The following is a 14,083-nucleotide window of genomic DNA, read 5'->3' as shown; positions in this document are numbered from 1 at the left end:
CATTAAGTAATCCTCCTTTATAATACATAAGAACATTGATCTAAAGATAGCTTATTTTTCAAAAACTTTTAGCATTAATGAGGATTAACGTTAGCATGAAATTGCATTTGTGTTTCTTACCTTTCACTTAAGAATCGGATAATCAGCAGTACAAAAGCGTATGGTATTGTGGCATATAATTGATGTGGTTTTGGAAAGACAAGTCCATCACGGTCTACAAAATGTGCCCAGGTGACATTAACAGGCATCCAGATATTCTCCCACCAGAACCAGCTGTTGAGCGTCTGTAATACGTGTGCCATGCTGAGCAAATAGAGATAAATAAAAATTATTTCTGACACATTAAAAAGAAAATGCATGGAATAAACCAGTGAACACTTGTGTGGAACAGAGGTTCCCAAGTGGCCGGACATTTCCTAAAGATAAGGTACGAGCAGAGGCTCAGGTCCCACAAGAACAAGCAAGGGCTACTACAAAGATGATGAGGAGACTAGAGCATCGCCCATATCATGAAAGGCTGGGAGCACTGGGCCTGTTCAGCCTGGGGAAGAGAAGACTGAGAAGGATTTTATCAATGTCTACAAATATCTTCAGGGTGAGCGGCAAGAGGATAGGGCCAGGCTCTTTTCAGTGGTGCCAGGCAACAGGACCAGGGGCAACAGGCACAAACTGAAACACAAGAAGTTCCTTCTGAATATGAGGAAAAACTTTGCTTTGAGGGTGACGGAGCATTGGGACAGGCTGCCCAGAGAGGCTGTGGAGACTCCTTCCCTGGAGACATTCCAAACGCCTGGACATGACTCTGTGCAACCTGCTCCAGGGGAACCTGCTGTAGTAGGCGTGGGACTGGATGATCTCCAGAAGGCCCTTCCAGCACTGACCATTCTGTTATTCTGTCCTGGCCTTCATGAGTTGCACTGGTATTGTGGGTTCAACAGAAGCACTCCACAGAGAACCTGCAGGCACTGTAGAGATGCTCAGGTGTCCCCACACTAAAATCAGCAAAGACAGTTTTCTCAGGGAATGAAAAAAAAAAAAAAAAAGGACAGGGGGGGAGCAGGTGGTACTTACAGGAAGCTGAAAACCTCTTGGTTTAGAGCACTGCAGGTGGGATTATGATCCAGCAGAAGATAAAATAATGAGCTACATTTTGAGCTGGCATAAACCAATGCAGGACCTTTGAAACCTGCAGCAGGGGGAGGTAATCTGCTGTCTCTTTTCAGTCATTTACACTAGACTGCTCAGTACCCAGTCAAATCTTTTGCAATGATCATTTATAATCTACCATACTGATACAAAAAAGATACTGAAAAGAACTGATCTTCCCTAGGCTGCTTTCATAAATTAAATATAAGTTGGTGGAAGAGCAGAAAAGAAACGAGGAAGTCCAGGGGGTGACTTGGTCCTGTAATAATGAAGACATTTTGCTGGTGAATTACTGCTGTTTAATATGCTAATAGCAATATATACCTTGATCCTGATTTTGCAAACACCTCTGGATAGGACCAAGTATAAAAATCATGCACAATGCACAGAAAGCATTTTTTGGGGTTCACACGAAACACTGTAATTTAACTGTGGCCAAATCCTAGATCAGAACAAAATGTCGAAAATTAGTCCTTGAAGGAAAAAAAATAGTCTCACTTACACAAAAATATTTCACTCATGTAAAAGTCTCATTTTTAACCTTTCCATTCTACATTATATATATGGAAATTTCTGTTATCCCTCATTTAGTTGTAAGGGACTTTGCAGTACAAACATGTTATATATCCTATAAAACTATTTTTATTCTATTTTTATATTATAAGTTACTAAAATGTATTCCATAAGGCTGAAATAAGTAATTTTTCTAAAATTTCTAGGAATAATAAATTTAAATAACTTTTTCCATACTAAAATTTCCTGTAAACCAGAAAGAAATACAAGGAAATAGCTGATTTCACTGAACTTAGTTTCAATGAAGAAACAGTTGAGCTGGGAGAATTTCAGCCAAGCCTCCTCATAGCGTTAGATGCCCCACTGGAAGATCTCAAGCGATATATTCGTACAGGATCAAGTGATAAGATCAAATCATGCTGAGGACAAACAGTAGTTCAGACCCTTTCATGTTGCTCCATATTTGAGCAGGGGCCACACGTACTTTCGACCCATGCTGGATCAGGACACGGTGCTTACTGCACTCAAGCCGGCTTTCCAGATTCGGACTTGGCTGGCTCTGAAGCCCACTTTAAATCGACAGCTAACCGAACTATCGCTGTGATCCACACTGGGCTCTTTCCACCAAGCTGAAGCCTTGCAGCAGGCTCATGAAACAGTGACTCGTATCCATCAAACAGTGCTGGATTAACAGACACTGTGAATCCATTTACTGGCCTAGCACAGTAGTCAGTATTGAAATATTAATAACCTAGCCATTTAATCTTTTTAAATGCCGAAAGGGGACAGTAAAAACCTACTGAATGAATTGTGTGTGTACAGGCAAATGCAAAAATAGAGGGGGAAATCACAATTGTTCCAGCACTGAGGGTTTATATGCCAAGTTTCAGCCTAGAGCAATTTTTTACTGCTGAATTATAAACTCCTGGAAGTAGGGATTTATAATGGGGCTGCTAACAGACCCTTAACTACAGCTAGCAGGCGCCATGATAATGAAGTAGGGCTTTGAAACATGACATTTTAGGTCAGACTGAAAGACTCGCAGACAAACTGCCCTCGAAGACCGGGGCGAGACTCATTACAGAGTTCTGCTTCCTAGTATATCTGTATTTTTAAACTGGACTGTGCATTGCAAACTATCACAAACTGTAACTGTAATAAAAACAGGCCAGTCTATTGTAACACAGCAGAAAGCACTAACTGGATTACAGGGAGATAGGTCATGACCGAGTGTGCACCGAAAACACTTAAAGCCTAGAAAAACCCAGTAGTCTACATTATCATACTGGATTCTTGGGATCCCACAAGTTCAGGCTTTCCTTCCACACGTGGATGCTTTACTGTATGACTACCTTTTCAGGTCTTAAACTAGTTAATACATCCCTACTAAACTAAGCTCATATGCACATGCTTATTCTTAAAATTTAAGGGAATTCTGGGATTTGGTGCCACAGATATCAGTAGAAATCCTTCCAAAACCACACCAAAAGCTCATAGGAAGATGGGTTCTCTGAAACTTCTGTAATCCCCATATCTGTACCAGGTCTTGCCTGGCACACAGGGGATTAGATCAACCCAGATGAACATTGTCCAAGTAATTCTTGGAAAACTGTTGATGACACTCCACAGCTGTTTGCAGCCTATTCTTATGTTTCATTACCCTTAAACTGGATGTTCACCCTACATCCAACTATTTTCACCACAGCAAATCAGGGCATTCCCCAGGCAGCCTTGGAGATTTCCATCTTAATAATAGCAGCTGTTTAAGTAGTTGGGCTGTTTTCCTGCCTCCCTTCATCTTCAATTCTCATCATGAGATTTCCTGGAGTACCTGGAACGTGAGAAAGTCCTTCCAAGCACACCTGAGCATTTTAGTTTCTTTTTCTGCCCTCTTGCTCTTAAATGGCTGACAGTTGTGGCTGTGTGATTAAGTAGTTTTATCCCTCCTTCAATCATGGAGATCCTGAAACATATAGGAACTCCATAAATACCATATTGTCACATACATTATATACAAGCATGGTTCTCTTCTCCTGTACTACAAACAAGCTGTGGCCCTTTCAGCTTGCTGAGAAATATCCCATGAAACTCACACGTATTTTGTTTTCTGTATGATAAGGAAGCTGATACCTGACAGAAATCTCCATCTCAGGAAGCACCACTCAAGGCAAATTAACTGGGAATAGCTCAGTGCTGGATTTATCATCCCCTTCTCCACAAATACATACTTGCTACTTCCTAGAAACCTTAATTAAAATTAGTATTGGAACTCAATTACACTTTTAAAGATACATGCATTATCCCATCCCCTCTGTCAAAAAGGTTATTTCAATGCTCCTACAGCATCACCAATACTAATAATCCAGCTCTATGGTTTACTCACCATATCTACAGCAACCACAGTCCTGAATGCTTACCCTCATTATCAGCCTTCTCCACATGATGACTTGACCACTTCATTCTAAATTATTTACTTTGAATCCTTTTGACCCTGAACAATGGTTGTGCAAATTGTGAAAGAAGAGGCCAGAGGATGGAGAAAAGGAGACAGACAGAAAGCACAAAGGTCATTTGTCTCCAGCAAGCTTTGTCTGTTAGAAAAAAAACATACCTGCCATTTGCCAATCTCTCCTCCTTCCGATTACCAGCTGCCTGGGACAACTGTGGCAGAGCAACTTCTCAGAACCCTTCATCCCGCATCTGTGTCAATTCACCAGGCAGAGATTGAATGGCCAGAGAGCAAACTCTGCTTTCAGATCACATCAGGTTAAAGGCACATTGCCAGTGCCATAGGGGGGAAAATGTTCCTATTATTGTTTGCATACCACTTTTTCTGGAGAAAGGGGTTTGCTCCCACTAGGGCTATTGTTCCAGCATATTACATGTAGACCAACCTTGAGTGCTTGCACATATTTTAACTGATGTTTTCTATACTGTTTAGTTTGGGGTTTAACACAAAGATTTTTGGCAGCTTGTTAAATCCTAAGAGGTTAGGAAGGCCAGTAACCCTTCAGCCATACAATCTTACACTGGGAACACCTCTTCCAAGTGTCCGTAGTGTGAGTGGAGAAAGGGAAGGCATCCACCACATGTTCTCTTGTGGAGGGGACTAACAAATAGGTAGAAGTCTTTCAGCTGTCCCTTCTGCCACCCAGGGACTATGAGCAGTGATGGTGAGGTAGACAGGCATTTCCTCATACAGTGCCTGAAATCTGGGCGGGAAACAGGAGAGCCAGCTTCTTATCACTTGGGTGAGTGGAGTATTTTGCAACAGGCTCATTTTATGCTGCAGAGAACTTCACCTCTGAGAAGTGCTATGACTGCAGTCCTTGGGACCCAGGTTCATTTCCCTAGTACATCAGCTTAAAACTAGAGGACACTTAGTTTTGTCAGGAGTTCGTTACCATACAAAGGGACATGTTCCAGTATAACCACAAGTGGTGGCAACCAGTTCCAGTGCTGGGATCAGGCTGTAGATACTGGATTTCAAAGGCGGCTGATCTTTTTAGTTTGCATGAACTGTCACAAGTTGTTATTCTCCCCTCACACACACTGTTTCCAAAGAATTGGCAGTGGATGCAAAGGCCCAGCTTGTCCTGATTTGGGACCAGCTCTAACAAGAAACTTGAAAGTCTACCCAGCCTGAACCTCCTATTGCTACGAGTGCTGAGCTCAGAACTTTTTCCTTCTTACAGCTTGTAACAGCACTAAGCAAGGAGGAGTGAGAAATGCCAACAGTTGAGTGACCCACATTCTGCCCAACCTAGAGGGGAAAAAAGCCCTGCTTCTTCCCAGATTCCTATCCATACACCAGCATCACCAATATTATTTTCATTGACAAAACTGGAATCATTGCCCTTGCTCTAGAAGGGCCTAAAAGTCAGTCTAACAATAAAATAAAGATATCTTAGAAAATGGGAAAGTTACCCTGCTTCTTGAAAATTAAATACTCCAAGTAAAGAAATCTAATCAATTGCTAAGGAAGGATCTCCTCTGTAGCCTAATCTAGTTTTATACGGGCTAGTGCAAAACAGGAAAATCAGGAATGATTACCTCAGGTACTGCATCCTTTATAATTAAAGGTAACCCTACACAGCTGGGAAGTACCAGTGTGAAGTTTCTTTCAAAGCCCTGCTCCTTGAATCCTTGATTCATTAGATAAATAAAATAAAAATCACATTTTTAATACTGTTAAGCCAAAAAGGCCAAATTTTGGTTTGACAAAAGCTACGTGGCTACATTTTGAAAAACAAATTCAGGAGCTGCTTTGAAGTGGAATTTCTGGCTGCTGCAGTCTGGGGAATGAATAAAACAACGGAGCCAAAGCTTTGATTGTGCTCTCTGCACAAAAGCTCTTGCTTGCAAAAATCACATTTCCAAAATAAGAACTAAGAGAAGGTGATATCCAGGTTTGAAGGATGTGTTAGGAGTATTTCCTATCCTTATGTACTGAATAAATTAGAAAATCCAGTGGATCACCAACACAAACATGTAAGTGAAAGAAGCCTTAATTTCTCTAAGCATCTTATTAGACTGTCTACTCAGTGTGACTTCAGAGGTGTAACATGGGAAGAATGAAATCAGCAAAGAGCAAGAATAAGTTAATTCTCCCATTTCTCTCACCATTTGGTAGAACTGGTAAAACTGGTGCAATGACTATTGAGAAGAATCAAGGTATCAAGAGAGATAGCAAAGCTGTTCCAGGCTGTTCATCAACATTAAACCACAGTGGTTTAAAAGACTAAAGGAAGAACAGATCCACCACCACCAGGTTTTGTTCTTGTTTTTGCTTAAGACTAAGCAACACATGCAACAGTTAACACACAAGTTTCAGCAGCAGATTTGTGTTCTGCTAAGAACAGATAGCACATCGTTTAAAGAATCCAAACTGCAATCACCACCACGAAACAGGTAAAAAAATACAGGACCTACACTTTTAGCGACAAAGTTATGCAGTCTTTTTCCTACTGAGGATAGCAGAAGCACTAGGTAAGAGATACCGTTAAAAAAAAATATAATATCCCAATACTACAGAAAAGTGAGATTAATAAAATCCCCCAAAGCCCACATGTACAAACCCTAACTTGTTAATGGGTTAGTATTCGTGCAAGTGTTGACAGTTGATACTGTGCCATACAGACTTCCAAATGTATAACAGCTGCTTTATACATCTTCTGGACATACTCGCAACTTGCAAGTTTGAGAAATCACAGGATGTTACACCAGATTACCTTCTCCGCTGATAATTTTTAATGCTAAAAATTTTTTTAATCCTTAAGGCAGTAAGGGCAACCCTGACCACTGTTTTCTTGCACACAAACTCATTCATTCAGGCATCAGTTGTTTGTTGCAGGTATCTGCAGTTGGAGACATTGCTTGTTCCTACTTCTTGGCACTGCTTTCTCCATTTAATCAAGCAGTGTTTCACGCCCAATTGGTATGAAGGATTTAAACTATGTTTTGTGGGGGAAAGAACTGGATGAAGGACATTGGATTGATGCTGCCATCTCTTTGTATCTTGTCTTTACTCATCTTGTTTGTGAGAACATGATTCCAGCTAAATTCCACATAACCTAAGCCACAGTGTGAATGACATCTTACCAAGCCTACACATATAACCAGTGGCAGCACAGAATAAAAGAGCTGTTGGACTTAAGAGGCTCTTATGATGAAACACTGAAATACTCCACACACATAAAAAAGCTGAATTAAGATTGCTATGAGACCTTTAACTTCAAATTTACTCCCTAGCTTGTACAAATCTCAACTATAAACAGTTTAAGTGCGTAGTTATAGGGCAATTAGAGTATTTTACTTCTTTTACTATTCTATCACATTACCTTGTAACTCTGTTACGATATTGTACCAGGCTAAAATAGCACTTTGAATAAATCTCAATTAAGGTAGCAAGTGAGTTTTATAGTTTTCCCCTGTTCTCAGGGAGGGGAGAGGCAGCGAAGAACCAGACCTGTTTGAAATAATTCATTTTCTGGGTGAAAGCTACTATGCTCTCTCTACTTAAAGGTAAATTATTTTTGAGCAGCTAAAATAGTTTTGGCTGATCGCAGGGAGCTGAGGAAAGTGAAATACCATTCTCACACTGTACAGTTACAGTGCAAACTGTCTGCTGTTAAGCTGTAAAACCCCATAATGTTGATAAAGTTGAATAAAGACCTATGAAATAACTCAAATATCTGCAATAATTTTGAGGTAAAAAAAAATGGTTCTTTGAAAAAAAAAAAAAGCAAGCCCTAATCAAACTATGTTAATTCATAAAAAGTGTGAACAGACCTAGAGGGCCAACACCAGTTGCTTCAAGAACCTCCTAGTAACGCTTGTCAGAATGTAAGGAAGACTCTTTTAAAGTATGACGCTTTTCTTCAAATTATTACTATTGGGAAAACCTGAAGTCCAAAATAAAATGCTAAGCTACATAATGGAGATTTTACCAGAGTTGTGAGTCTTCTTGGTCGCTTATTTACGATAAGGGTTAAGGGCAGAGAAGGATAGAGCAGCATACAAGTATGCAGCAGCCAGGATAAGCACATTATTAGAAGTACAACAGTGCCACAAGACGCATGAAGACAGCAAAATAGGAAGGAACTAGAGAGGCCTTGAAGGTGCACAAGCAAAAGGTTGCTGGCTTCTCCACCTGCACAGCAGATGACTCAAGGTTTCAAATTAGCTCTTGGGAGGTAGCGAAAGGGACAGGGCTGGTGCATTTGCGCTCTGGAAAACTGTCCTATTTGCAGCTTCTGAGACAGTCTTTAGCTACCATGCACACAGTGGCTCAAGCTTGTACACTGACTTTTTAATGAGCTCTACTCCACCCTGAACCAGCAATTAAACCAAGTCTGTTGCGCTCCACTGCTCTCAGTTCTCCTCCTGTTGGTTAGCCCCTCCTTTGCAGTTTGCCCAGACACTCTCCACCCACAAAGCCAACTAGAGGAGGAGCTGGAACCTAACTGGTATTTCATCATTTCAGCCACTGTTTGGCATCCTTTTCATGTCCTGACAGATGTGAGAGAGGTATCTTCAGCTAAATGTGTACCAGCACAGCCTCAGCAGCAGCACCCCAGCTGAAGATCTGACCCAAGCTAGGAAGCTGGCTAAAAATAGGTATACATTACAAAAAGTAAGAGGGAAAAAATGAATGGAGTTCCTCCACCTGACTGTTACAGCATTACTATGAAAGAACCCTTTCTGGCAGCTTGTTTGAATGTGTTATTTATAGCACTAGAGTCTTCAACAGGTAAGTCTTATATAAAAAAAAACTCTGTGAAACTGAATCTTACAGAAAATTTTTTTCTTAGGATTTTACAAAGCAGATCTAGAACCAGCTTTTTTCAAGCATTTTAAATTCGAAGGGTTTTTTAATGCAATCATGTTTACATTATTAGCTAACATGATTTTTCCTGTTAATAAATTTTCCTCCCTTCCAGTTCAGAACGAAGTGCTGTTACAAGCACCTAACAGAATAATGATACAAGAAGCAGAGAAGCAAAACTACTACTGTAACCTGTACTACTTTTCTCGAAAATAAAAAGCAGTTGGAAGTTGGAAATAGGTTGGAATACTTAGTGGCAACATATAAAATTTCATTAACACCTATTCCACACTTTATCCAAAGATTATCGTAAGAGTTATTCTAGTCTTCCCTTATGAAACGCACAATGTTAGAGAGCAGCACATACTAATGATTCAGACCATAATCTGAAGTAGGGGCGGCAGGGGGGATAACAAACCCAAACCCCAGAACAGAAATAAAGGAAAGAAAAAGAAATTCCTACCTTTACGATGTTGCAGTCAAAGAGAACATAAGCACATTAGCAGGGAAGAGGCATTACGCTCACTACTTTGACAAAGGTAAACACGCCCTATCTACAGAACTCTTTCAAATTCTTCAGAGACCCACCCAGCAAAGCTGCACTTCAAGATTTCTGACTGAAGGCAATCCTGATGTCATATGTATCTACCTGGTGAAACTCAGCAGTAGTAATGCCGCGTGCCTTCCCTTGTGCTTGTTTCAACATAGTAGATGAAGAAATGTTTGAAGTCACGTGGGAACTTGTTGCACGATGAGAATTTGTCTCAGCTTACAGTGCTCTACACACACGGGAAGATGCTGCACCTGCTGATTGTACAGAAAAGGAAACGCCAAATGCATCACTTTGCATTGACATTTTTAGATGTATTATCAGATGAAGTATGGGTTTTCAAATAAAGTTGAGAAAGGTTCCTGCTCCTATTGACCAGCCTCAATCAACTACATTCATGTTTTACAGAAAGTGTGCCAGTTCCTCAGAAGATATAAAGTGGAATTTTTGAAATTCCTGAAGTAGACAGAAATACACACTGAGTGACTGTTTGGTTACAGATACTATACAAACATATACATTTTACTTAAGCCTATGTGACTTTTTTTTTTTTAAATTTAATTCTGTGACTAAGGAATAAGGCTGAAAGTCATTCCTCAGCAGCTCTCACCAGTTTCGAATAATAAGTAACAGCTTTTAGAAGTGTTGGCATTACTTAGCATTCTGGTGGGCAGGACACCTTAATATTGTTTGAAAGGAAGGAGAGAACCTCACTGACAAGTCAGGAGCAGAGAACCTCTTATTAAGTCCTTTCCTCCTGCTTGCAGTCAGCAAACAGCAACCCATGAAATGGGAACAGACATGTCAGCGTTGAACCGAAGTTTCACCTTGCCCAGCACAGTCTCTGAAGGAAGCTAATAGCAGATTGCTACGGAAGAGTACAAGAATAGAATAAACACAAAATAGTAACTGATGATACCCTCCCAGCCTTCAGTAGTTCAGGGCTCAAACTTCCTAAACCACAGATGGTACCTATGTAAATAACACTGGAGAGTTTCCCCCATCCCTGGCCTTAATTTCTTAATTTCTACAACTCCTTCTGATCTTATTGAAATTTTCATTATAATCCACGAGATGATGATAAAAGATGTGACCCAGGCAATATTTGGATCCTGTTCATTTATTTCCCCCACAGAGAAAAGTTTGGGTTTGTTCTTATACCTTTTTTTCCCCCTTTTTTTCTTTTTGAGGTATTGTATTTTGCAACTATTGCAAGTCTTCAGCCCTTCCATAAAACTGGGAACAGTATTCAATAAACTGATGCATCAGAGGAATATTAAACATGAAGGATTATTTCAGAAAGGTAGTGTTATGGCTTTGCTGTTGCTTTAAATTATCTCCATATTTTCCCACATCTGAACCACTAGTATGAAACAAGCAGAACATTTAGGAACACTTTGCCAATTAGGAAAGCCTAGAGCAAGCTGATTCATATATCACTTGGCTAATACTGTGCCAGTAATGTAATAGGTAATTGGCAGAAACACCTCTTTCTTATGCCTCAATCCATGATTTCTTCACTGTTACACCAAACTGCAAAAAACACCTTTGTGTGACTGGAGCAAACGTAAGGCTGCTACAAATAATAAAATGGGAAAATATGGTTTTACATACTTTTTGAGGAGCAGTTGTTTGGTAGTACTCACCACCTACACAGGACTATTACAAGATTAAAGATATTGCATGGTAAATAATGACCTAACCATACCCTCTTGATCAAAGCTACCCACTGACCTTTCAATTATTGCTGCACTTTCATAGTATTTATCCTTCAGGTATCTTAAATTTGAATGCTGCAAGAAAACCAAACAAAAAAACCATCTTAGTCTTTATATCTGAGAAAAAAAAATAATAAAAAAAATCTGTCACTACTCCTTACTTGCAACATAACACCTACTCAATCAGAGGACAATTAAATATAACCAGATAATGGAGACATGTATTCAAACCAAATAATTATTTCATGTATCACTGGAAATTATGTGTAAGTTTCCAGTAAAAAAAAAACCAGAACAAAACAAGAAAAAAAAAAAAGCCACCCACAAAATTCACTTCCATTTTCCAGCTAGTTAAATAAATACATTACATTACAGTGAATCCACACATTGGATGTGAGTTTTCACCTGATCTTCTAAAACTGTTACATAAGAAAGATTATAGTATTAGTTAACTTTCTCAGTAGAGAAAACCCTCTTGGCAAATCTTTGAGACTATTAAATCTTAAACTTGCAGACTCAGAGGTGTTGTGTATGATGGCAACTGCAGGGGGAAGAAGAAAAAAGAAAAAAGCGCCTATAGGTTTCTTTTGTTTTCCTTTATACAAAAATATTAAAATTCATCTAGGAAGCCAACAGATAAATGTTCTAAATATATCGCCTGTTATTACCTACTCATTTTTGCTAACTGATTATCTCAATGACAGACAGTTAATCAAATCTCAGTCATATGTATACACAGAGAAAAGACAGGAATCAATTGGATCTAATAACACTAATTTGGTCCGAATTCTCTTTCACCACCAGTGAAACCCATCTGCCTGCCATCTGGCGTTCCTTCAAGATTAAGGTAAAAACCCTTGGTATTCTTATACTTTCTGCTCCCCAAGAATAAACAAATAGCTGAAATTAATCATTCCAAGTCACACGTTCAAGGACATCAATATCATAACTCATAATCTTGCAATCTGTAGTTTAAAAGAGAAGCTCCTCTTCTTCACATGAATTCTTATCGTCCTCTAATATACCAACCTTCCCCTAAATAAAAAGGGTGAAGAAGTCCATTTACAACCTGTCAAAAAGCTTTCTCCTCAAGACCTAGGAAGTATGGACCTGACCATACCAGGAAGTATGACCTGATTTGTACTTGATACAGGGAGAGAGGTTCAGTAAGGACAGTTTAATTTCTAATTAATTCTAATTACCTAATAATGCCATCTGTCATAACTGAAGACTGGGTACCTTAATGCTTGCTCTGTTCAAAATCAGGTAATACTTATTGTACATGAATGCCATTGCAGGACTAAATCAGGAATACACTCATTTTGAACACGTAGGCTGAAATCTTCAGAACACTTGTAACTTTTTAAATCATTGTTTCAGAACCTGGCTCCTGTGAATTTTAATAAGAATTAGAAAACCCAATACTCTGAGAATCTGGACCTTAATAACAAGAAGGAAGATGACAACTGAATAAAAATGGGATGTGAAGTGGTAATACTGGAAGGATAAACAGTGGAGACAAGTGAAGGAACACTAATACATTCTACTGCTGACCCAAGACGCCATCACTTCACTAAAATGCAGAGAACAGGATTATTAATAGGCTTCAAATACACCTTAGGAAAAAGGCTCCAGGAAAAGACACTGACATTACCTGGGGACTGCTTTCTAACCAATTTCTTTCACACACACTTAACAATTGAGGTATGTAAATGCTACAATTATGCTATCTCAAGTTGTTAAACTCTTGGCTGTATTTCATTTCAATACTGAACAGTGTATCAATAAGCCTCCAGGACAGCAATTAAGGATGCTCTCATATCCAGAGGCAGAGATGTATGTGTGGTTTACTGAAGAATTTATCCGGTTACAGTTTGGTCGGCATTCTTTACATAAAATCCTAGTCTGTTTGGCTTTAAATTATCCTTGATGAGATATTTTTCTTTTCCCTTGATTTAACATCAACTTGTGCATACTTGCAAAATTCACCTTTCTAATAACACTAAGGCAATTCAAATATAACTGCATAACTACATAAGGTACTTTCACTAAGTATGTTCTAACATCGCTTGAAAAGGTAAATTAGCAAAAAGAATAACTTCAGTTACTCACGTTTATAGTAAGCAATGTGTTGAAACTTGTGTGCTACTCACAAAAATCTTAGCAAAACCAACTGTATCTAAGGATTGACGTCTACAGTTCACCCTTTCCATTCCAAATACAGCACTTGCTAATTCACTCAAATAATATTCCTGTGTGCTATTACCACCTTAAGATGCAAGAGACCAACACAAAATCTTCTGCCAACACTAGATATTTAACAATTAGTCCATCCAATTCATTTAGAGCTTTTTAATTCATTTCCAACAGTCCAAATGATACAGGATTAAAAAAAGATGCCTTGTTGATCCTTGAAGCTGGAAGCACTGGTTTAACAACTGTCTGAAAACACACCTCAACAATTTGTAACACACGTACATAAGACAACACTGCAAATGTTGTTTGATTATGTTACTAGAACACTCTTAGAGCATCAATCTTGATCTACCCACAAAGAACACAAGTGCGCTTGGTGAAACTTGAAGGCAATCCTTTTGATGCTTCACAGCCAGCAATCCCCCACTGTGCATCAGCTCATAACTGAAAATGACAGAAAACACTGGCATCATACCAGTCAGTATTTTTATATTAGGCAAAGAAACACTCCTTAGAGGGACCAGTATTCTGCAGATGATGACCAAGTATCAGATTCTCTCTTGAGGAGATAATTAATTAAAAAAAAAAAAGGTTGATTTTTATATTTGCAGCATAATGGATTTTTGCCTAATT

The 14,083-nt window shown here is 39.1% G+C and overlaps 1 protein-coding gene across 1 annotated transcript in view; it reads right to left on the bottom strand.

Moving 5' to 3' along the window:
• The window catches only part of CERS3 (ceramide synthase 3), a 38,556-nt gene extending 36,981 nt beyond the window's left edge, over nucleotides 1-1,575 (bottom strand). The window contains exon 1 of the mRNA XM_027800261.2: nucleotides 121-1,575. Coding sequence (XP_027656062.2) covers nucleotides 121-413 — 293 coding nt within the window. The 5' untranslated portion in view covers nucleotides 414-1,575. The remainder of the gene's footprint in view (nucleotides 1-120) is intronic.
• Nucleotides 1,576-14,083: the final 12,508 nt, after the last annotated feature.

This window comes from Falco cherrug, chromosome 7 (genome assembly GCF_023634085.1).
Source record: "Falco cherrug isolate bFalChe1 chromosome 7, bFalChe1.pri, whole genome shotgun sequence".
NCBI lineage: Eukaryota > Metazoa > Chordata > Aves > Falconiformes > Falconidae > Falco > Falco cherrug.
Note: the sequence above shows the minus strand (reverse complement) of the source record. Positions and strands in the feature narration are given on the sequence as shown.